The 25,228-nt window shown below is 38.6% G+C and overlaps 1 protein-coding gene across 1 annotated transcript in view; it reads left to right on the forward strand.

Annotated features, from left to right (window-relative positions):
• Nucleotides 1–24,775, forward strand: part of LIN7A (lin-7 homolog A, crumbs cell polarity complex component) — a 44,330-nt gene extending 19,555 nt beyond the window's left edge. Inside the window, exons 2-6 of the mRNA XM_050907230.1 lie at nt 269–387; nt 14,755–14,826; nt 17,189–17,398; nt 22,090–22,298; nt 24,179–24,775. Of these exons, the coding sequence (XP_050763187.1) occupies nt 269–387; nt 14,755–14,826; nt 17,189–17,398; nt 22,090–22,298; nt 24,179–24,221 (653 nt within the window). The 3' untranslated portion in view covers nt 24,222–24,775. The remainder of the gene's footprint in view (nt 1–268; nt 388–14,754; nt 14,827–17,188; nt 17,399–22,089; nt 22,299–24,178) is intronic.
• Nucleotides 24,776–25,228: the final 453 nt, after the last annotated feature.

Below are 25,228 nucleotides of genomic sequence, written 5' to 3' on the forward strand. Positions count from 1 at the left end.
CTTTGTTCCAAAGAGTGCTTACAACTAAGACTGAACCTCTGTGTGTGTGTCTGTTGTACGTCTGCATGCACGGTTTGTCCATACTTCGGGATTTGGGTCTTTGAACAGCAGTGTTGTTGCCTAACTGAGGCTGGTATAACACAAGATTAATACAGTATGTGTTGGTAAAGCTGAATTTAAATTTAAAATGACCATCAGTGTGCCCCTTTTAGTCACTTCTTAGTCACTGTTTATACTGATCTGTATTCCTTGTTTTTTCCCTACTCAGATGTTGCGAGAGCAATTGAGTTACTGGAGAAACTGCAAGAATCTGGAGAAGTACCAGTACACAAGCTACAGTCCCTAAAGAAGGTGCTGCAGAGTGAGTTTTGTACAGCTATCAGAGAGGTATGACATTGAGATTTTTAGTTATTTCTTAGAATAACACCCGTCTCCTGAAAAGAAAAGTATATTTGCCTTGCAGTGCTGGAGAAGCAGGAGTACCTTGTATAAAGGATGATGGATGTGAGATGTGTCTGTAGCTGCCTGCTACCATGCAGAATGCTGAAGTTACTGAAAAGCAAACACAGAACAGTTGCATCAGCAAGGCATCAAGCCTGAGGCAATTAGCCTTGCTAAGGAGAAAGGATGATTAATTAGGACTTTAGTATTCTGCTCATGCTGTTTCAGGGTCTGTGCTAACCTGCACAGCACTGTGCTGGGGTATGGGGACATGCCAAGTTGGGTCAGTGCAAGCTTAAATGCCTCTCCTTTGAGCTCAGGTGTGTGATGGGGATGTGCTGATAAAATCAGAATGCTGTGAGAGAGAAACGGTGCAAGCGCTGAAGTTAACTGAAGCTGACAAGGATCTTGCTGTTGAAGTCAGTGGTCAGGTCCCAGTGGGCCTTGCTCCACGTGTCAGAAATCCTTGTCAGATTGCTAAGAACTGTGATCATTAGTCAGCCATGGTCAGGGCCTTCCTAAGATCTGCCCAACAGTAGATAAATGATGATTGTTTTCTTCTAGTCAAGCTAGAGAAGAAGCACCCCACTTCCCACATGCATACAGGCAGTACCTTTAAAGCAGTTAAATTACAAATACTTGTGTTAAAAGTTTCTTAGACAGAAACCATGAGTTAATACAACATTGTGTCAGACTTCTTACCTACTAAACTGAGTGCTGTTAGCCTGTCAGACAGAAGCAGCTCTAAATGCCCTAATGAAGGCAACATCTTTTCAGCAGAAAATCTGTAAGAACTTCTGTTTCAGTTTATCTGTCTACTGCGTGGAACTAATCCTCCCTCGCTGAAATCAATGGGGAATCTAATGTTCCCTCGATGGTAGCAGAATTGAACTCCTGATAACTAGGCAACAGCAGCATATTGATTGAGTGGACTGCTGGGTGGCTGGAAGGAAGGAAGAGAGGAACAGACATTAGTTTAATAAGCAAAATGCAACACACTCTTTTGTTTTATGGAATATATTCTTCAATGTGAGAAACAGAGAGAGGCTTCCACTTAATTAAATGGCAGTTTTCAAGGCTTTTTAAAGGGAATAGTGTTCCATGACAATAAATAATGACACTATGTACCCTGAAAAGCTGATATTCTGACTAGCCCTTTCATTTAACTGACTAAATGCTTCTTTAATTGACCACGGAGCATTGAAAAGTTGTGGGGTTGGGGGTTTTTTTTTCAGATAGCAGAGCCTGGTACTCCAGTTGTTAAAGGCAACTTTCAATCTTTGCAGCATCATGAGTGAAATCTTACCAAATTCATATTCATGTCTGGAAAATAGTCTTAGCAGAAGCAAACACAAAGCTTGTTGAAACAGGTACACAGCCTAGGAAGTAGGAAAATGGCTTAGACAAATGCACTCTCAGTTCAGTCAACTGAAAGTAGATTTTGACAATATCTTCTCAGTGGCACAAAAGGTCTTTATAGAGTGTTGTGTAAAGACAACCTGCACGTGACAGACTATCTAATTACTGTTAGATTCTTACAACCAAATAATAGCCACTTTAAGAAGCCTGGAGCTAGTTGTTACACAAGAATTGAGTGATGATGAATGAGCGGTTAGATCAGTTCTACCAATTTCATAAACAAAAACATTTATTTCTTTTTAAATACTTAATGCATTTTATATATAGTATAACCTATCTATCTAATATATCACTATCAGAGAACAAAATTTCTACACCCAAAAAAATTATTAATACCATTCACCACTATGTATGTAAATCTTTTCTTAGAAGAAATCTTCAAATAGAAAAGGCCCAGTAACAAATCTTTTCATTTAGGGAGAGTGGGAGAATTGACATATATACGTTGCTGGGACTTAAGGTTGTTCAACATGTCGCTCCTCTTTTCAGTTACTTACATTAAGCCCTTGGCAAATATTTAGACTAATTCTCTTTTTCCCCACTGGTTGGGGAGTTGTTGGAAAATTGCAGAAAATAATTTCTTCCATTTTTTAAAAAAGCTAATAAGAAAAGCATGGAATATTTTGGTCACGTTACATTGTTAGACATTTCCAAGCACTGCAGCAAGGGCTTGGAGGATATCTGAGCTGGGTCTTGCCGTTAATCAGGGATGCCCTTCTTGCATGTCCTTCGTGTACACTGGAGTTTAAGAAAGACTGATAGCTACTTTATTGAACAGCACAGTTTTTTCTGAGCATATTTAAGCTTGAGATAGCTGAGGCTAGACAGAAATCTCCCTGCAAATGCTCCCTCCCATTGTTTATCTTCTCTTATCCCAAGTGCAAGATGTGAGAGTGTGGCGACTAGCTTTTAATTCCCTCTCTTAGCACCTACATAGACTAGAGGAGAAAAGTTGTTGACCTGACAAGAGAAGGCATGACAGTCAGTTGGAAGTAACGAGAAAAGTGGGAGTTGTTTGGAACACAAGAGCCTTCCTGGAGAACACAGAGAAGCAGACCAAGTGTGAGCAGTAGGTAGGAGTAATCGAAATGGGATGAGGAGCAGTGGCAGGCTTTGTATTAGTATGCAAATTCTAGAAGAGGCTGCTTATTGTATGTATGCAGAGATTCAGATCTGCAGTGTGGTGTGTTCATTGTGTAATGCAAGATCTGAGCCTAACTTTCTTTCATCAGAAAGTCTAGTAAAAGAGGTTAAGGCTGACTCCTGTAGTCCTATAAACTCCATAATGGAGGAGCTTTGGAAACTAAACATTTTTCTTTTCCAGTCTAAGAAATTGTGGACACTTAACTATCCAGTGAGTTTGATTGTTAAAATATGTCCCAGAGAAACTCAATATTAGGCTGAGTGCAGGTGAAAGGATCAAAGATAAAATATAATCCACACAGTATTGAATGAATGCGACTTGTCCCTTCTACAAGTAGGAATTCTTTAACTACAGAAGCAGGAGGTCACTTTTATGATCAATTAGCCTTTAAAAGTATGAGATATTTTATTAGATGGCATACATTCCAATCTAATGTGTAGGAATCTATTAAATGGCTGTAATGAATTGTATTTATGGGAACTTATTTAGTAAATCAACCTGCCAGTTCAAATCCCCACACTAATATCCCATAGAAATAAAATCTTTTTAAAGTGACTGAATGAATGAAATTTAAATAGAAGTACTTCGGCATTTTTCTAGGATGCTATGTCAGGAAATGGTGATTAATGGTTCTCACTTAGCTAAATATAAGTACCACCAACTGAAATACTGTCTGGCACTAGGCAAGAATACGTATTAGCTCTGAAAATAATGGAAATAATTGAAGTATGTAATGGTCTCAGTATTTCCTTTTCACCTGAAGACCCCTAGACCAGAAAACAAGTTAACCTAAGTCTGATCACATTAAAATTGAGTTTTGAAAAAAAAATTAACTCTGTTTTAAAATTACTTGTTTCAAAAGCTCCCTAGCTACATGAAGATTAATTAGCCTTCTACAGCCTTGTCACCTGGCAAAACATGCATGAATCTTGTCCATTATACCATTAAGTCCTTTACCCTTCCATGTGTTTTTGCTGTTTATTCAAAGCTGTTGCTATGTTATAGTCTTCTGATTCCCCAGGGGGTTACTGGAATAGATGAAGGGCAAGGCTGTGAAAGTGAATGCATAATTGAACTACTGAGAAGATCTGTTCACGTGCAACATAAAACTAGGCAACCTGAATTGATAAAGTTACTTTAATTGTTGTAAGTCAGTAAAAAGGACGTTATGAGAACTGTAAGATAAGGTGAACTTCTGGTCTGGCAAGAAACCTTAAAGAGCTGTAGGCATAGAAGATAGAATAAACAGTTGAGCAAAACACTGAATCATCAACAAGAAGATGTGGCATGCCTTAGCAGATTATGAGAATTTCATTTACTGTTAAGATCTGGTAGTCGGTACTGAAACGCCAGGAGAGTAACGATACAGCTTGATAAACCCATGCATCTCCTGATGAGTGGAAGTTTTCTTTCAGGTTGATTCTGAAGTTTCTATTTCTGTACGTTAAATATGTAAAATTTAGCTGTATCTCGCTTTCCTCCCAGCCTTCCTTCGCTATTCCATTTTCCATTTCAAGATTAAATCTAATGTTTTTCTGCGTGGATATTACTTAAAAGAAAATCTGACTGGTAAATACTTATGGTGAAACATTTATCAATACCAAAAGTAATCAGATCAGAAAGTCTTTATAAAAATGTGGTGTGGCAACCAGACACAGAAAAATAACCATTATTTCATTCTGTTGTTTTATGACTCCCACCAAAATACCAGGTCATCACAGAAGAGCACTTTTGCAGGACTAGGTCACTGACAATCATTTCTTAAAAGGAGGAGCAGTCAACACAAAATACTCTCTGTTGTGTGTTTTGTATGAAATTAGTCTGTGGAACAGCATGTTGTCTTTGAAAATAGTTCAGTTTCTACTTCAGTAGTTTAAAACTTTTAAACTTATGTTGTGGGCAGAGCATCCTGGACATTTAAAGACCACTGGTGACTTACAGGAAAAAAAAATGGCAGTGGCAGAACACTGACCCGTTTCTGATGAGGTCTGGATGCCCCCCAGTTACTTTAGAGATATATTTGATTATGTTCTATAATATTAAAAACATAGTTTCACTATATGATAGGTAGGATAGTTCAGCAAGCCTAGTCAGTATGTTGGAATTAGTTCCTTTAATTAATAATTTTCATTTTCGTGCCTTAGCAATCTGAACACCTGGAATCCCAGCACTGCTAATATGCAATGTGTTATTATCTGGTCATTTCCTCAAGCTGCCTGCCTGCACTTTTTGTTATTAACCCTGATATATGTCTTTGCAAATATTAGGGAACCAGAAGAAGGCTGCTGGGTGGTGAAAGCTGAGTCTGGTGATACTGTACTCATTACTTTACTGTGATGCAGTGTGTGACAGCAGGAGGTTGGCTGGAACCCTTAGCTGTTCACTTCAGATATCCCACTACGGTGGTGTACTCCATTTTAAAGGGCTGTACTAAATATAACAATCTGGGTATTAGCTGGACTCGGGCGAAACTTCTCATTAATTCTTTTATTAAAATGATTCATTTAGGATTTTAACGTAGGAGTCATTTAAAGTCCTGGTTTCATTGTGTTTCAAGAGTCTCGGGATTTGTTTGTTCAATTTGCAATATAATGCTGTTCCTCCACCTCCCAGACCTAGCCTCTGAAAGCAGAGTTCCATTGTTTTCTGTCTGATGAATTCCATTCCCTGGTAAAATAGAGGTTCACCAGGCCAAACTCTCTTGGTTGGCACCGAAGGCAGCCCCAGAGTTCAAATCCTGCCCTGCGTTGCTCTTTCTTTTTGCTGGGAGCTGAGTATTTGTTACAGGAGGAGAAGTACAATCCCAGTCAGTCTCTCATCTCCACAGGGTGAGCCCAGCTTTTGATGTTTTTAAATTATAAGATGCAACTTCGGGGAAAAAAAAAAAAAAATGTATCGAGAAGATTTACTGCTATAATTCTCAGCACAGAGCTGTGATTAAGGCCCAGTAGGAAGCCTGACATCTGAAGTCCCCTACTGTCACATTTACCTGTGCAAACGGAGGTGTTGGTCAGGATTAAGCAAAAGCGGTACGTTGGACTTACTAATAAGGCAATTAGTAAACAAAAGGGCAATAGGACAACTCATAGGAGTAAAGCGAGCAAGATTTATCAGCTCAGATTTATAACTCAGGTCATAAAAGCAGTATGGTTATGTTAGCATGATGCCCCATTAGACTGGCTGGGAAGCTAAGTTCTCCTTAGGCTAATCTGATACCTTGTTATGCCTTGTTCTGGTATTCCAGATAGTTTATTCAGAATTACTGCACCATTAATTTAGCAGCAGCACTCATGCAGTAGCAAATACAGAATTGTGCGAAGTGACCAAATTCATTCAGATTTTCACATGCTTATGCATGGATTGATTTGTACCTTTTCATTAAGATTTGCATTCCTGGATGCTAATTGTAAAGTTTCAGCTTTTTATCTTTTTTTAGATATTGGGGTGGATTATAATGTCAGCTGAACCAGTCCAGCTTACCTGAATTCTGGAGCTGTGTAGCATTTGCAAGAATCTTTTGCTGTACCTTTCCGTCCCTTTTCCATTACCATTGTCCCAGCAATGAAAAGCCACGTAAAATAGTGATAAAAATTTCCACTTAATGAGTTCCTCCATCACTGTTTGGAAAGGGCATTACTTAGCTTCATTCAAAGATGACGGTCTGGCAAAGTAGTAACGTTTTCATGTTTTACAGAGTTGTGCTTTCCCTCTCCCACCAGTACTGTATCTATAATGATGAGTTGAGAGAAGGATTTGTAATGTACGTAAATTAGGGCAGAAAAGAATCAAATTTCAGAAGATGGACTGCCTGCTTTTTGTCTTGCCACCATGCTGTATTAGGCATTGAGAAAGTTCAGCAGAAAAGCGTAAGTTAGCAGTAAACACAGAAAATATTTTTTTTAATAAAATTACCCTACTGTGTTAAAATACGTGCTATTTTTTAGGGTGTATGTAACCAGAAATTACAGAAATTTTGAAAAACAATGAAGTTTCATTTACCACTTTACCATAAGTGATTGAAGCATTGCTCTGTTGCTTGCAAGCCCTGGATGGCATGAATGAGAACTTTTGGAATGATTACCTTGTCAGTCAGCAGATGGCCTTCATTAATGGCAATTATATGAATTTACCAAGCTGCCCAAGCATTATCTGAGAGAAGGCATTATTAAGTCTCTGTGCAATTACTAAGTCCCTACGACTTCCATGACTTCACTGCAGGAGATTTAAAACAGCTGCTGTTGTCACTTTTTTTTTAGCTGCCTAGAGCTAAATACATTGATTTCACAGATGTAGTACCCCGGAATCTGAGGCCAGACCATATCACTGGTCTTTAATCAGTGCTTTCTCCCATTGGTTTTGATGAAAGATCAATTTTCAGAGTTGGCTGATGGCTATATATCTACTCACATTTGTGCTCTGCTTGCGTAATTATGCCTTTCACAAAAGATAAATATTTTAGTGCTGCAAGAGTCCTGCCACGTATAGAAGCAAAGCAATGACATATCTTGTTCATGTTACAGTTTATCTGGATAGCTGTACCGTATTTACTAAAACACTCTGATGAGTGGTGCTCAGGTGATGTTCTTAGTTCTGCACACGGCTGCAGTTGCGTGTGCTGCAGAAGGTGACTCCAGTGGAACATGGGGGGTGCATCTCAGCATCTTTTTTGTTTTCCTCACGTTATCATTTTAGTTTATTGTTGCAGTATGATATTTGATTTCATAAAACTGTTAAGAATAAACAGAATAGCCTCTGCTGCAGTTCATCTCAAGCCTGCTTCTTCCTCTTGAGAGAAATCAGCAGCAAGGTGAACTACCAAGGAATATTTATGCTGACAGGTTGTTGGAAGCACCCCTGTTTCTGCCTTGATGGAGCCTCAGTATCCCCCTGCTTCTGCTTAACTGATGTCACTGATGAGACTCCTGAGAAATGCTGCTCAATCTCCATTTTTTAATTGTGCCTTCAGAAAAGAAAAGAAATTGTGAAACTGTTTCAAAACTCCATTTTAGCTACATTTTTTGTTGGTATTTAAAACAAGAAACGTGAGCACTTTCCTTCCTTCTCCCTGCCTTCACAGCTCGATAGGAACACTTGAGATGAACTTGCATGATGGGCTCAGTTTACGTCATGTTTCATCCAGGTGCTGGTTTTGGCAAGGTTTTGCCAAATCTGTTAAAGTTTGGAATATGGCTATTGCATACGGCAGCCCCAACAGCATATACAGACTTACTGATAAAGTGGAGGAAATTAGTGTTTATTAATGCTTGGCATATTTTTGAACTCAAAAGTAACTGGCAGTGAGGGCTAAGAGAGAAATTATAAGCTATGAATTCCAAGTGGTCTTATGGGAATTAACTAATCACACATGTTGCTATTTCTTTTGATCCCAGTGTATTGCAGTAGAAGCAGCAAAAGAGACACTTAGGACAGTATTTTGCTAAGATTTAGTGATTGCAAAGCATATGAGTTCTGAGACACCTGTAACATTGTCTTCAAAGACACCAGATCATAGTTGCCATTGACTTAGAGCAGAGTATAGAACAGTGTGTAAGGGACATGAAACAAACTAAATGACCCAATCATATTTTTATTGTTCCTCACATATAATTTCTATTTGCAAATAAAAGTCTGTTTTTCATTATTCTTAAGAGGGTGCCAAGCAACTTCCTATTGACTTTACAGTGTCAGGGTGATGTTTCCAGACAGAATCGACATTGGAGGGAAGAAGAGGGGGCACACAGAGGTCTTGTGTGTCCTAACAGCAACACCAGGAGTATTTCAACTGACTCATCCAATATGTGCAGAGGATGTGACAGCATGCATTTCCTGGTACATCTGCTATGTTCTTCTGCTCGCACAGGAGGGAGGAAAGAGATTCTGGCCCCAGCCTGTAACCCCTGTTGGGTTGTTTCTTGGACAGGCACAGCCTCATATGGCAAGAACTCAGGGACCAAAACTTGGTTCAGCTTTCAGACAACAACACAGATACTGTCAGAGCAGAGTGAGCACCACCCTTTTCCACACAAAAAATGAAAAAATGCCGGAGCAAGTAATATTTTGGCATTTTAACTAGAGCCTCCATAATGTATTCCACCCTAAATTAAAATATTATACCCTTACAGTGATTACGCTTCATTTATTTTTAACAATGTTTCAGGCCTGTGCTGTTTTTTTCCTGCTGCCTAAGGACAGCTTAATAATGCATCAAGATTAGGATCATTTTTTTCACTTTGGTAAAACTGACCTAGTTTCCTCCATAACCCCCACCCCCCAAAGAAGGACATTTTTAAATAAAATAGCCTCTACGAAAATGTAAACGCCAACATTCATATTTCTTCCACATGTTCTGAAATTAAAACTGTCTCATCTCCTCAGGTTGTCAAACGAGACTGAGTTTCATTTATAGGTTTGAGCTTTTTAATGGGTTAGCATCCCTACTGCATGTGGCAACATCCATGCAGCGTTACTTCATGGAAAGAAATTGTTATGACAATTGTGAAAATGATACAGGTGTTTGGTTTTGAAAATAGACACCAACAGTTTTAAAAATATACAGAATGCCAGCAATCTTGAATGACCACATTCTGTCAGATATAAATAGCTCATTAATACAGACTAGTTGTCACAAAGCAGTTTTTTCTACGAGTTGTTCAAATTCAGTAGCTGCAGGAAGTAACATGTTCATCTGGGCCTGCTACTTCACAGGTCTGAATTGCAATGTACTCTGTCTTGGGTTTTGTTTGTGGGTTTTTTTGAACACTTGTTCATTGCTGTAAAATGATTTCTGCCTCATGCCTCTTCTCTTCTGATGTTCAGACCAAGTTGTCCTAAAGTCGATACAGCATCATTATTGTAGGTACAGTTGCACTTAGAATTACATAATATTTCATCAGGGGATGAAGCATTGAATACCTCTTACAGAAGTTAATGGAACAAAATCTGTTTAATTAAATTGTAACTTTGAGAATTCAGCAGAAAAGATGCTGCATCATTCAGGCTGTAAACAGAACGCTGCTTCTAGCCACCTTTATAAAACAGGCTGCTAAGTGCACTGTTACTTCTGGACCTCCTCCTAAAGCTTCGCATTGACTTAAACAGGCCAGCCCAGTATGTGCTGCTTTGTTATGAGTCCGTATGGAGTAATTTTTTGTTAAGAAGCTAGCTCCTAAAGTACCTGTAAGGCAGTCCCCCTTCCTGTGCTACAGTAATGCTAAACCAGCTGCTTTGCCTCCCAGCTGAATGCGTGGGGACGAGGACCATCGTCATAACAATTATACCTGCTGCATCTGACTCACTACAGCTCCTGCTGGGAGAAGTAATAAAATGTACCTTTCTCTGTGCCAGCAAGAGCTGCCACAGTACAAGGATTCACTTCCAAGTTCAGATTTTCTAGTTGTAATTTTCCTCACTCTTTTTGTATTTTTTGAGTACTGTGGGAGAATAACTTTAGATTATGGTGTCTAAGGAGACTACCTGCAGAAGCTGAAAAAGTCTGAGATATATATTCATGCTTTCAGGAGTATTTCTTGATGGGAATGTTGTATTCTCTGCACCATGGGAAAGAGAAAACAAAGCTGAGTACGTCTAGCTCCACAGCACAAATGAGAGCTGTGTGAACAAATCCCTGCCTGCAGCACACTTTTACCCGATGAACGTTCAGCATACAGACACTGACAATCTTGGTAGAAATCGCTGTGGGGGAAAATTATCTGAAACATTACCATTTATGTTACAGCTGCAGCCTTGCGTCTTGAAACATTGACATTTCACCTGTAATTTAATCTCTATTATTAATGAATTGTGGAAACTCTTTTCCCTAGGCACTAGACCATCAGACTGTGTGTGGAGTCTGTCAGCAAATAATAATACTAAACACCCATGTAGTCTTTTAGACAGTCTAAAAAGAAATAGCTGTACGTACAAAAATAGATATGCAGCTCTTTTTCAAATTAGTAACATAGAGTGTCTAGATACTGGCCTGGGCAACCGGCTCTAGGTGGCCCTGCTTGAGCAAGGGGGTTGGACAAGATGCCCTCCAGAGGTCCCTTCCAACCTCAACCAGTCTGTGATTCTGTGATATGTTAATTGTCTTTCTTCAACTCATTCATATTACACAACGGTGTCTTTTGAAATGATTCATCTGTCATGGTCACCAAAGGTCACTGTTTTAAAAGACTTCTTTAGTAAATATCCTAAAGGAGCTTTTCAAATACTTATAATTAAATTCTGCACCTTTGTCTTCTTCTGTACTGAGTGATATTTTGTCCAAATAAGGAAATCTACAGAAGATCTTATAAGGACATCTTAAGGATGACATTGTTAGATTCAGGACAATCGCTATATGTTAAAAATGTAATCAGATGTACAGATAATAGTAGGCATTGAAAGGGAAGATTTTATAGAACCATTTCAATTACTTGTCATGTACAATGGATTGAACAAGAAGCTATATTCCACTATGGGAGGATTTAAATGCCACCTTATTTAGTTTGAGAACAAAGAGATTTTCAGTTTATCTGTTCTGTGTACATAGAAGAGGCAGCAGAATGGATTCGTTGTGCACAAATCATGGCTAAGGTGGTTCTGAGAACAGCGTAGATAAAGGGGTTAGTGTGGCTACGGGCAAACAATGATTATTTATGGACTTCAGTGTGCTTTTTGTGCATTTCTAGAATGAGCAATGATTAGATCTGAACCCTACAAAGAGTTTAAGGGGCTTGGTGGAACAGGTACGGTTAATCTGTGTTTGGTTGTTAAACCGACTTAATAATAAGAAAGTTATATAGGTGTATGCTTCTTAAACTCAAATTACATTAAACATTATGTAACAGTTAGATGGGAGAATTAGATTTACGAATGGCTCAAGCAAATATTCAAGACTGGTCGCATCTGTTGCTTATAGAGAGTGAGATTTGACATGCAAGGCTTCTTTTCCTAAGAACTGTGCTATAGATACTATGATCACTGATAACTCTTTGCAGAACACCATTTTAAATCTGTTGCCATTGAGAATTTACAAATGATCCCAAGGATTATATGACATTATTGATCATATTTTTCACAAGTTTTTGAGTCGGTTGATTCTTTTTTAACATGTTAGTTTAATCACACACTAGTGAGTTTGTTCTTTCACCAGTATACAAATTAGCTAGCAGGATATTGGATATTATGAAGCCTACCAGCTAGATACTGGTAGGATGCAGACAATATGGAGTTTTATGACATCAAACCTAGCAAATAATCACATGAATATATCATTATCAGCTCACCTTTGTGATATTCTGCTTTAGTAAAGAATATTTTAAAGAACTTCTTAGTAACTGTTCCTAGATCTGAAATATTGTGACCTGCTTTCAAAACAATTTAATGTCATAATAGTTCAACAATCAAATATATGCTTTCAGACATCATAGCCAGCCACAGCATTTATAGCTGGGCAAGCAAAAACGATATGTACAATCTGCTCTCATGCTTTAAGGTGAAGGGGAACCTGCAGATATCAAGAAAATACAGCATTATCAGTGGTTCAATACAGTATGAGTTTTGAAGTAACAAGCCTTTAATGATTCATTACTGCAATTACACAGTATTCTTATATAATGCAGTAGTTGTTCTTATATAAGAATATGTCCTACAACAGAATACAATAAACATTGAACTGATCCGTGTGGGATAATGCTGAGTATGTAGACTCAACCCATTTTTATGATGGCCTCATCCAGTACAAAGATAGAACAAACCAGAGATCCTCTAGAGGCTATAAAAGAGCTTGCTTTTTCCATATTTTTAAAATTAAGGGCAAAATCCTGGCCTCTGCTGAGGTCAACGTCAGTTTTACCAATAGAAACAAGATTTCATTTCAAATGGAGAAGGCAGGAAACTTTTCAGCGTGCTCCCCTTGTCTCAGTTTTCTTCACTGGCCCAAATTTTTCTGAATTAAGTCCTAGAATGACTTATGTGCTGACAGTAGTCAAGGCAAATAATCTTTTTGCTGTACTTTGAAAGTGTTTAGCATATTTTAGATCTCTAAAATGGATTGCATTTGTTATCTCCTTTCCTTTTTTGCCTTTCCTGTGTGTACGATGTCCCTCAAAAAAGGTTTGGGGATCAGTCATCCCAAACATTTTACTGCTCAAGAGTGTTTGATTATCACTATGTCTGTCCACTGAGATCAGAAATAAGCCACACATCTTAATTCCATTTAGATGTTTGTAGCGATATGTTCGTCAGTGTATAAGTTTTATAATAACAGGCTCAATGGGGAGAGATACATCATGATGATACTGCATAACAAGTCATCGGGACAGGGAAGTTTTACCTATCAATGGGACAAGCTGTTGTTTGTAGAATCATAGAATCATTTAGGTTGGAAAAGACCTTTAGGATCATTGAGTCCAACCACAAACCTAACACTGCCAAGTCCACCACTAAACCATGTCCCTAAGCGCCACGTCTACACGTCTTTTAAATACCTCCAGGGGCAGGTCAAGGACCTGACACCTTCTCTGCCAAAGTAACATTTACATTACCAAAGAGGGAAGTTTTGGCACTCCTGCTAAAGTATCACCAAATCAGTGAAAGGTAAATATATTTTGGAAAGTACAGTTGAATCTGCACTCCTCAAGGACCCTAAGGAAGAGATTGCTGTAAAACCTAATGTACTTTACCAGCAAAGGTTCTCTCTGAGGAGTGTAGCCTGAGATATAAAGCACATGAAAAGACAAAATTCCTGATGAAGTAGGTCAAGAAAATGCCCATAGTAAATCAGTGGCATATAGGAACATTTTTTTAGATTTGGTGGTTTTATAAGAAAAACAAATAGAATGTTTTGTTTGTTTGCATTCACCTTTGTCTTTTAAAAAAAATTTCCATATGTTGCATACAAATATTTTTATTTTTTAAGTTTGCTTTCAAAATCACTGGCTAGTATCAAGGCATTTTTTGATATTTTTCATCTAAGAGTGTGACAAATCTAGAGAACAAAGGCAGTGTGAGAGAGCCTTTTCCTTTCTCCTTACTGAAGATATTTAAAAGGGAGTTTCGGACCAGAGAAAGCGGGCCAAGAGTGTATACAAGAAAAAAACAACAGACAGAAAGTTGTACATACTGGCAATGTTGATTTTATGCCATTTATGTGAATGTACAATTTCTTTCTAAAGGATAATCTTACCCATTGTCCATGTCTGACCTACCAGACTGTCAGCCCTTTTTGCCGTTCCTAGCTATGGTTGATGGAAACCAGTACTGTGACCTTTCTCCAAAATTTAATTTTCACTTCCATTCTTCAGCATCTGTATGCTGAGCAACTTACATATTTTTTTAACATCAGTCTCCTAAGTCTTTAGTTCATAGGAAAGTTCAGAGAACAAAGAAGCCATTGTTGGAGGCTAAGACACCACTCAAATCAGATCAGATCATTTGCATTCAAATCAGTTGCCTGGAGACACCAATTTTTGATAACATAGAACCTAACTGTCCTGGTTTTGGGAAATGACGTGCTAGAGGTGGGAAGGGAATCGTGTTGGAAGATGTACAGTTCAGTTTGCAAAGTGTCATGAGAAACACGGATTGATGTTCTCTCTAAACCTAAGCATGCACAAGTTTAGCAGACACTTGACTATGTGATTGCATGAATACAGCATTAATGAAACATACTCTTATGAGGGAAAGGGACTGTCCTGTCTGGGTTAATATAAAGTCCTTGTTTTGCTTCTATAATTAATTTCATTTTATTTTCATGAACATTTTAGGTGTATCAATACATGCATGAAACCATAACTGTTAATGGCTGCCCCGAATTCCGAGCCAGGGCCACTGCAAAGGTAGGATACGTGCAACTGTTGAAATACGTGTTACCAAAGTGACCTAGTAATTGACTGTGCGCGTGTGTGTTGCAGGTATTCGTGTGTACACTGTAAGAAAATTTAGACATCAGTGGCAGCCCAGAGTCTAGAACCAGTGCTACTTCCCAGGTAACAATCATAATGGAAAATTTCAACCTTTATGCTGCTTCTGTAGCTTAAGAAAAGAGAATGATTTTATGGAATTTGATGCTTTTTGAAAAGTTGCTTTGCAAAAGCAAGTCTACTGGTTCATTCTGTAGAAGTCTGCCTGCAACAACCAATATTTTAATGGACTATTTTCCCATACAGCTCATCCAGAGAGGACACAATGATTTGGGAGATAGAAACTAAACAGTCAAAATTCCACTTTTAACTAATGGGAACTGTAGGTACTAAGCAAGTGGTGAGGATGAACAGGGACAGAAGTGGCCTGATCAAGAGACTCCACAGCCAAACGCAAGCCCATTTTTTCTGATGCGTTACCTATTTTAATAAAATAGTTTCTTTGTCCATGTGGATCTGCCTTTCTCATATCCTTAGACCATGACAGCTACATTACTGTTACTACTAAAATGATAATTTTCTGAGGGAATTCACACAACCATGAAAGAACCCATTCTATGTGCCAGTATGAAATATGCTCTGTATTTTCATAACATGCACAAAGATAGATGCTTCCAAACAGGGAGATCCGCCATGGCTTTCATTTTCCCATTATCATTTTGTACTCAACACTATCTTCTGGGTTGTAAGCAGATACTATGCAAAACAGGTAAGCCTGCAAAAGCCATGAATCTTTTTAGAGATATTTCTTTATGGTCCAACTCCTGTGAAGTTAGTGATAAAACTCCCTGAAATCCTAATGGAACTAAGATCTTGCTGTTATGTATATATGTTAAGAGATTTTAATTTAAAGCTGTATCAGAAGATGGAGGTTGGGAGTGTGTTACAAAATGATTTCTACCGTATTTTAGAGAAGCAAGCTGTATAGTAGCCAGCAAATAACCTAATATACACTAAATTGCAGTGTATTTTCCTTACTAAATAGAACGTTCTTTTCTGTAGGCTGTTCTGTTTTTAACCTTCTTCTAATTGAAAGTTAATGGGCAATGTAAATTTGTAAGGTCTATGGTTCTATATAGGGAAATGTGTATATGAAATCCTGATTTGTCTACACTGCAGGTATACATAGAAATTATTGCTGTGCTGTATAGTAAATGGGGAGAAATCCAATTAGTGCTTGCCATTCTCATTTCTTATTCATATAGAACAGCAGGGTTACAGAGCAATGTTTCAATATCGCAATATTCCTGGTTATTTCTGGGCTGTCTGCATTGCATTCTCCTAGTGCATTCACATCTGACATAAAACGTATGCATGATGACAAGGTCTGCATGTGCAAAAACATGTAACTGAGAATGATCCATTATGTCACATCATCCACTAGCTTCTATTAAGCATAAGCATTATTAGGATGCTCAAAAAACATTAGTGTAATGCAGAATTGTTCAAGCAGTTTGGACTACAGACACACGTTGAAAAGGATAAAAGATTTTCTTAATGTTTATTTAATGACTTACTAAGATCTGTAAGTAGGAAAATACTTGTAGTGAAAAATGAAGTATAAGATGGAATATTTTGCTGGATGCAAGCTTTACAGTTTGTTACGTGGGTTTTTTTGCTAAAGTAAAATTAACAGTCTAGGATTTTTCTAATTGATTTATAAATCCATTGTCTTAAGATTTAATTTTTCAATAAAAGTTTTGATCCAGTTATATTATAAAAACTCATATTCCTGTTTCAGGAGTTATTTAGTTTGCAAGATTTCATAAAGATTATAAATTAAACTTTTTAAAATAAGAATATCCTTTTAGGATTTTTTTCTGTGCCCAGAGAATAAAATAAATAATTCTGTACCTCTGAAAGCAGAGAGTTAACAATTCAGTTCATCCACTTTATTTCAACTAGGAAAACAGTAGAGTTCACATTATCTTATCCCACAGTAATAAATTTTCTCGCTGTGAAAAGGCAAAGAAGAAATGCACTAGTGATCATAAGTGTTCACCACCACACAATCAGGCTTCCTGGTGCCTACTTCTGGCTCTGCTGCTAACTTTCTACGTTATCTTTGACAAGTCACCTAAACTCTCTATTCCTCTGCTTATTCCTTTCTTTCAAAAGCATGCAACTTAATATTTTTAAAACGGTTTCAGATAATCAGAAAAAGTCAGAGTAAGATACTGAAATGTTTTCACAGGAATGAATTCTTCCTGCAAATGAACAACAGAGTGTATATCAGTGTTCTCCCTACATAGCCAAATCACTCATTTTTTTCTTCCAGGCAACAGTTGCTGCTTTTGCTGCAAGCGAAGGCCATTCACACCCGCGAGTGGTGGAGCTGCCAAAGACTGATGAAGGCCTGGGCTTTAATGTCATGGGAGGAAAGGAACAAAATTCACCTATTTATATTTCTCGCATTATTCCTGGAGGAGTGGCAGAAAGGCATGGAGGGCTCAAACGGGGGGACCAGCTGCTTTCGGTTAATGGAGTGGTATGTGGAAATTTGATAGAGCTTTCATTTTCATCTGGATTTTCATTTTTCACAGCTGTTCTAATACTGCGGTTCAAAATGCAGCCACATGAAACAAAAAGAATTAGCTCTGTGAGAGACCTTCAGTGTGCATTTGTGGTGCAGTGAGGCAAAGCTGCATCGACAACTTTCTGCCAGTAGAATTTCTGTTGTAATGGAGGGTGCTTGAAGAGCTTCATTTCAAATCCACACCACATGCTTAATTTCCAAGGAAGCTATGTCTTTCTTAGCTGATAATTCTGCAAATTCCTTTTGCAGTAAAAGCATAGTAACAGACTTTGTCGTTCTTGCACTTCATAGCCTCTGAGGCACACAGCCCTTTCCAAGCACAGTGATGCGTCAGTGGCACTTGTGTAGTCTTGTCACCTTCAGAGCCTTTGAACGTAAAATCAGAAGAAATTTGCTAAGCACATTTAGTGCTGATTTGCAATGGAAGGTACATTCCAGGTTTCTTTCAGTGACATTCATCCAGCTATGATGTCTTTGTCAGAGAAATCAGCTGTACAAATGTATACATACAGGGAGCATGTATTCTCAGTAAAAAGGTACATTTTTTACGTAGTCATTTTTCATATAAGTCAATAGTTCAGGGTGGAGTGTTTTCAGTAGTTTCGCTGTGAATGTCAATATGGAGGTAAAAATAAAAGGGCTGTTGGAATAGAGAGGAAAAACAAGGCTCCGACTACATATGTCTTTCATTCATAAATTCTGCCTTTCATTTTGCTTTTTGTTCCCTTTTACAAGGGAATGTAAAGTACTGAAAAGGTAAGCATACTCATTCATATAACCCTACACTGCTCTTAATGAAAACATAATCCTTTTTCATGCAAAACCTCCATATAAACCTCGTATTTAAATGCACCAAGGGCACGTAGGAGCAATTCCTGAATCCAGTCATAAATATACGGCTTTCCAACTTAAATTTCTTCTTTGTTGCAAGCCCATAAAGAATGAAAAAAAGGCTGTTTTCTACATGCTTTCATGTTGTGTCATCTGTTTCTCTCAACAATAGCTATTCCCTTTCTCTTGAAACAAAATATCAGTGCAACACTTCAGACAGACTTTTTACCACTTCTTCTATCAACCATCATGTTCTCAAAAGAGAAATAATAGGTCTGGAAGCTTGCTTGCCCCAGTACACAATGAGAAAAAAAGACAAAAAAAAAAAAAAGAAAACCCACTGAAAAGATTATTTGGTCTCAGGGAAGAAGGAATCAGCTGAACATCTAATAAAGTAAATTGCCTGAACTTCACTGATTGGAAGTAGATCAAATAATTTTGTTGTTGTTCAGCACTTCTTTCAACATGTGAATAAAAAGGCAGATAAAAAGAGTTTATATTCACTAATTGATGGACGGTTATTGAAAAATCCTTTTACTGTCAACAGCGTCTAGCCAAATACCGGGGATAAGAGGGGTGAACCTTCAGATGTCAAGATACATTGAATTTGACTCTGTTGTCACCTCTATTTCATGATACTCTGTTCAAAAAATTTCATTAATGTGCTCTAGAATATATATTAAGCTGATGTAGCAAAAGAACACAATATAAAATTCCCAATTGCATGTAGGCACATGAGAAAGTTGATTCAGAGATGCAACAGAAATATTTTTGTTTTCAGAGTCTAAACAACAGAATTTGAAGTTTGAATTGCATTTGCATACTTGAAATAATGCCTATGAGCAACTGTTCATAAACCAATCTTGGGATGAATTAAGCCCATACGATATAATTCATAAAAAGGCAAAATTATAGAAGTGGTAATTTGTTTGCAGACAGCTTGAGACAGGAGGAAAAAGGTCTAAATTTAACATTGTTCACTGGGACTAGTTCACTCTGTGCTTCTCTTAATTTAGCTGGAGAAAAGCAAATAATATACAGTATGTACAATACAACAGACGGCTCAGCAGTGGAACACGAAATGAAAATGAAATATCTGTAACTTGTTTGTGCTCAGCAGTTGGTGGTTATCCAACTTTATAATTATCAACATAAAATTAGAGCCGTGTGTTCAGAATCCAGATTCGTTATCTCAGCATGACTAGGATGACTGTTCCTTGAGCTGTTTCACCGGATGTTAAAAAAAGTGTTTTCTCATTATGCTGGGGATTTTGTTACATACTTTTGTCCCACACACCCTAAAAGTAAAGGAAATTGAAAGCAGTAAGCCCTGCAGATGGCTCAGCATAGGCACTTGCTGGTGGCTCTTCATATCTGGCAAAGATTCTGCATTTGTCAGATACCTGGTGTGAGTCAGATACAGAAAGGGATGCAAAACAGGTTTATAATGGCTAATCTGTCACCCAAGCATTTGTTTACAGATACCTAATAGAAATATTCTCCTCAGTTTCTCAACTTGTGGGGTAACAGTCAGATTCTCTTTTTTGTCTGCAAGAGAGTGTGGGTTTTTTATTTTATATCTACGACAAGTCTGTGAACCTGGATACAGTAATGGTTGGTGTTTCCCACACCATATCTGCAGTTCTTTCAGCTGTTCTTGTCTTTAGAGTATTTTGCATCCTTCTTTTTGATGCAAAATCAAAAATGCAATGATGGAAATAAAGGCATAAGTATATATAGATATATGTAATAAAAAGTTACATATTAAATTACATATTTAAAATGTAAAAAAAATTTTTTTAAATTAAAAAAAATTAAAATTAAAAAATTACATATTAAATAAAGATATACATTCCAAAACAAATGTATTAAATCCCATGTTTGATGAGTGGTTCTAAAGTAACATTAGTGTCAGATCATCACAATGTCCCCAACCAGTATAATCCAGTCAGCAAAATCCCTTGTACAGGCATGACTGATACCAGCAGGAGTCCTTTGCCAGCACAGCCTCAGAGGTTTGCAGAGGCGGAAGAATTCAAACAGCAAAACAACTTCCTTTGCTGGTATAAGCCCTTTTCCCTACTCCAAGGTGCTCTGCTATTTCAGGTGTGCAGCTACCGCTATGCAGGTGAAGCATTTGTAATGCCTTAGAAATATGAGTGCAAGCAGCAATGAAGACATTAAGAGCAAGTATAGCAATCATTTTAATAGCAGCTGAAAACTGTAGTTGTTAAGACCTGAGTTAGGTACATTTGGAAAGTAGGATTCGTATTTAGCAGCACTGTCTTTTACTTTGCCTTTGTTATTTTTCCCTCTTTGGTAATGGTACAGAGCTTTAAGCTTAATTCTGTATCATTACTATTCAAGTTGCATTAATATTTTCGAAGCATCTTAATGTTTCTGTAGAAACTCTTGAGTCCAGTCAGTTGACCCAGACATGAAATAATTGTTTGTATTAATACTTAACTCATTATTTCTAGCTCATAGTGTGCCACAGCAGAAGTAGTTCTTACTCACTGTTCTTGCACAATGCTGCTCAGTCAAATAGGAGAGATGAAAATAGAAAGAATTTTCTTCTGACAGTTGCTATAATGACGCTGAGTTATTCTTTTAGCATGAATTGAACTTCAAATATTTTGAATGCTGCTGCTTCTTTTTGGAAGCCTATGGGTATAGTTTCATTTTAAATAGCATGGTATACATAAGACTGTTAAAACACAGCATGTAGTAAAACTTTGATTTATTTTATGTGGGAAGAAAATTACTTATTTTTAAATGGTAAAAAATACATGTGAAGATCTCAGTTGTGCGGGCTTGTTTTTTCTGTGCAGAGATACTTCTGTTTGTTGGAATATAGCCTACAACATACGTGGGCAATCATACACCATTAGAAAATTTCTTCCTTTCTCTTAAGATGTGGAACAATCCACATGCCTGAAAAGCACTCTGGTCAGTCCACTTAATGGTAGAAATTAAATACTCTTTTCACAGCCAAGTCACCTTCCCCTTTTGGAAATTCACTGTTTCAAACAATGTTAGCACAGAAATCAGAGCTTGAGCTCCTTTGGGAATACTTTTGATTTCACAGCAGATATCATCTTACTATAAAACATTTTCCAGAAAGGGAGGGAAAATATATATTCCTTCAGCAAGAACTTGCAATGTTTCAGTTGTTAGTGTTTGATTGCTTACAACTAACCAGATAAAGACTATTTTATTTCCAGTAGAGAACCCATATCACATAAATGTTAAACATGTGAGCAATGCCATTAACTCTCTAAGATGCAGGTTGTCCCCGGGAGCAGGGGGCATGCTCCTTCGCCTGCAGCTCAGCGACTGCTTAATCACCACATGTCGTTCCCCGTGGGATCCAAACAGGGCCAGGGTGTAAGAAAGGAATTACCATTTCAAACTTGCAATTTCTTCATTTCTTACCAACATTTAAATAGGATTTTATTTTTGTACCTTGCAGACAGTTTGTTTGGGTTTTTACTGCAGGGTTTGAGGTTTTTTTAACGTTATTTTTGTTTGCATAAAGCTTGTTGAGTATTTCCCCTCCTTTTCATGCAGATCAGAAATTCGGTTTGTAATGCAACCTAAACCAGATTTGGGTTATTTAAAATATGAAAATGAATACATTCCAAGCAGTGCATAAATCTTACTTAACTCAACACTTTCCCTTAATGGTCTCTTGAAAAATTTAAGGTGTGGAAACTTCCTAAAACCCCAACAGCCTTTCCGTATGAAAGAGAGGACAGAGCTCTAGATCAAAGCAGCATTTTCGTTATTAAATCTGTTCTCCCTGCTCCCAGAGCGTGGAAGGAGAACACCACGAGAAGGCGGTGGAGCTACTGAAGGCGGCTAAGGACAGCGTCAAGCTGGTGGTACGCTACACTCCCAAGGTGCTGGACGAGATGGAGGCTCGCTTTGAAAAACTGAGAACAGCCCGGCGCCGGCAACAGCAGCAATTGCTCATTCAGCAGCAGCAACAGCAGCAAACTACACAGCAAAACCATATGTCGTAGGTGAGAGGATTCATTGGTCTTCCCTAAAGCCCACTGATGGCACCCTGCCTGCGCCAGCAGCTCTGGAGGTCCAGGGGTCCATCGGGGCAGGGCCTGGCACCAGGGCCCGTCCCAGCCAAGAGCGGTGCAGCCAAGGGGCACCGGGGCAGCCCCAGCCCTGAGCATTGGGCACCTCCCTGGGGACAGGGCCGGGCCGGGATGTGGGCCCGCGGGTGGGCCTGGCTTGGTGGGGCCCATGGCCAGACAGGGCAGGGCTGCGGGGAGCTGGAGACTGGCCCTGCTGTGGTGTTTGCTGGGGGCAGGGGCTGACAGCCCCAGGGAGCTGACCTGGGGTCTTGGGCTGTGGGCAGGGTGAGGGGAGCCGCGAGGGGCTGACACGGGGTCCTTGGCTGTGGGCAGGGTGAGGGGAGCCCCGAGGGGCTGACACGGGGTCCTGGGCTGTGGGCAGGGTGGGGGGAGCCTCGAAGGGGACGGTCAGGGGGCTGGAGGTACCCTCGGGGCCCCAGCAAGCACTTACTGTGGTGAGGATGAGGAGAGTTCATTCTTCGTTGCATTTCCACATGGTCTGTCCCAGTAAAAATGAGTTTTAAAAATAGGTGAAAGGCCCTGACAAATTCCGGAGCCAATTTCCAACTAATAACCCCGAGATCAATAGCCACTGTGCAGCTCCGGCTTATCTGCAAGCAAGACTGCATAGGAAGTCTGTAGTTCCTGGGAACATTTTTTAATTAAAAACCAGAGCATTTGTGACAAGAATATGCTACCAGATTTAGACACAGTTTAATGTATTTTCAACTAGTCTGTTACCACTCTGCAACAGAACATCGAGATTTGCTGCTGGTACGTGAAGAAAAGCCTTCCTAGTCCCTTCCCTGCTACAGGGAACCCAAACTTCACTCTCTGGTTACTCTGCAGGGAACCTACAAGTGCTTACTTCTCATCTCCAGTTTGGTAGGAAGTATTTCATTCACTCTTGACTGATATTCAATATTACAATAGCTTCCAAGAGGCTTGCAAGTTTCCCAGTGTAGTCAAAACACATGGCATGTGAGGTACAGAGATTCTCCATATATGCAGTTTTTCTGAAATCAGTGAGAGTTTGTGACATGATGTCCTGGTTTCGGCTGGGACAGAGTTAACTCTCTTCTTAGTAGCTGGTACAGAGTGTTATCAACATCATTCTCACCCTAAATCCAAAACACAGCACTGTACCAGCTACTAAGAAGAGAGTTAACTCTGTCCCAGCCGAAACCAGGACACATGAATACTTTTCTAGATATGCTCCATTTGGCCAAATGAAATCAAGTAGGAAGCATGTCCCAATGATTTACATGCCAATCCTCCACATCTCACACCAGGTGTTTCCAAAACAGGATGTTTGTACCAGTAAAAGTCTAGAAGTGACTCAGAAGGTCCCTAAATGGTCAGAAACTGAAGCTCGCAGTGATGGTTTCATTGGTATTAATGTTGGCACTGACCTCTGTTGATATTTAGGGGAAAACACCCACCTTGTAGACCCCCTGTCCTGTGACCACCAGAATTCCAGCTTTGTTGATACAAAGGCTCTGAGTGGGATCTGAATCCCATGTCAGGGCCTCACCTCAGGCAGGAGGTATAAACAGTAGTATTTCATGAAATAAGTTTTGGGTTTCTGTGTAAAATAGGGGCATGGCACGAGACATACAAACAGCACAGTCTCACGTGAAGTTTTTCATTTTTTCAGTTACCTAAATCTTTTCATTAGCAAGTAAGGCATTTTTACTGATTTTAAATTTTTCTTTAAACTGAATGGGAAGAAAGGGAGGCAGAGACAGCCAGCAATTTAATTCCTCAATTCCTTGTGCTTGCTCTGAGAAATGTGTTTCTTTAATTCTAGGTTATTCTCAAGGAAAAAAAAGCCTCGATCAAGAGTTCAGTAATCAAGCAACTAGAGCTGTACTGCAGTATTCCAGCAAAAGGAAACAACTACAGGAACATGAAACAGAATTCATCTGGAGAATGTACAGTGCAAGAATAATGTAGTTAGGACAGCCATAGGGAGGGTACCTTCATGATAAGACTTTTCAGCACATGGCAGTCACAGATACATAGTACTTCTGTGACTCTGTTCCTAATGAGAACAGCATGATAGGTAAACCCTATGAAACAGAGAAGTCCAGGGCTTCCAAATAATTCTGTTTGACCTAATCTTGCACTCCTTACTCTGACAAATTGGCCAGTTGGCTTTCTCTAGTCTGAAAGTTTTGTTTTAAGGAGATCAAGATTGGCTGCTTTTGGGGACAGAATCTTTCTCTACAGTTATCTCCAGAAATGAACAACTACATCAGTTCAAAATTTTGCCACAGACATCAAACTCATACGTCACGCTTCATAGCCACTTTGTACTATATATTGTAGAGCTGTTTTAACCTAACTTCCTGTTTATAATTTTCAATTTTCCCTCTGGAAATAGCAATTTACTATATTTATAAAGTATTCCATTTGTAGAAGCAATTGGCTTTTTACTCTTGGTGTTTCCATATATTTTATTATGCATCAACAGAGTGAGGAAGTTTTAGGTCAATTTTAATTTTATTAGTAGTAAAGTTAGGGAATCCTAGAACTGTATTTTTAAACGTAGGTATTGCTTGTATCTATTATAGTTACTATTCAGAAATCTATAACTGGATATATTATATATTTATTCCATAAAATATATATTGTCTGAATGTACCTGTTAGAGAAGTAGGGTCTTTGCTTAGCATGTATTGCAAATGTCGTAAGCTAATGTTAGCAAAAGACCAAGCTTTGTTTGGCAGATATTACTGTGATAGCATAATCTCGGCTTTTCTGTATTCTTTAATTTATTTTCCAGTCTAATGTTAATATATTTTAGAGAGGAGGAAGTGTAAGTTGTTTCTTTTAAGACTCGCACATTATCATTTAA

This window comes from Gymnogyps californianus, chromosome 1, assembly GCF_018139145.2.
Source record: "Gymnogyps californianus isolate 813 chromosome 1, ASM1813914v2, whole genome shotgun sequence".
In the NCBI taxonomy this organism is placed as follows: domain Eukaryota; kingdom Metazoa; phylum Chordata; class Aves; order Accipitriformes; family Cathartidae; genus Gymnogyps; species Gymnogyps californianus.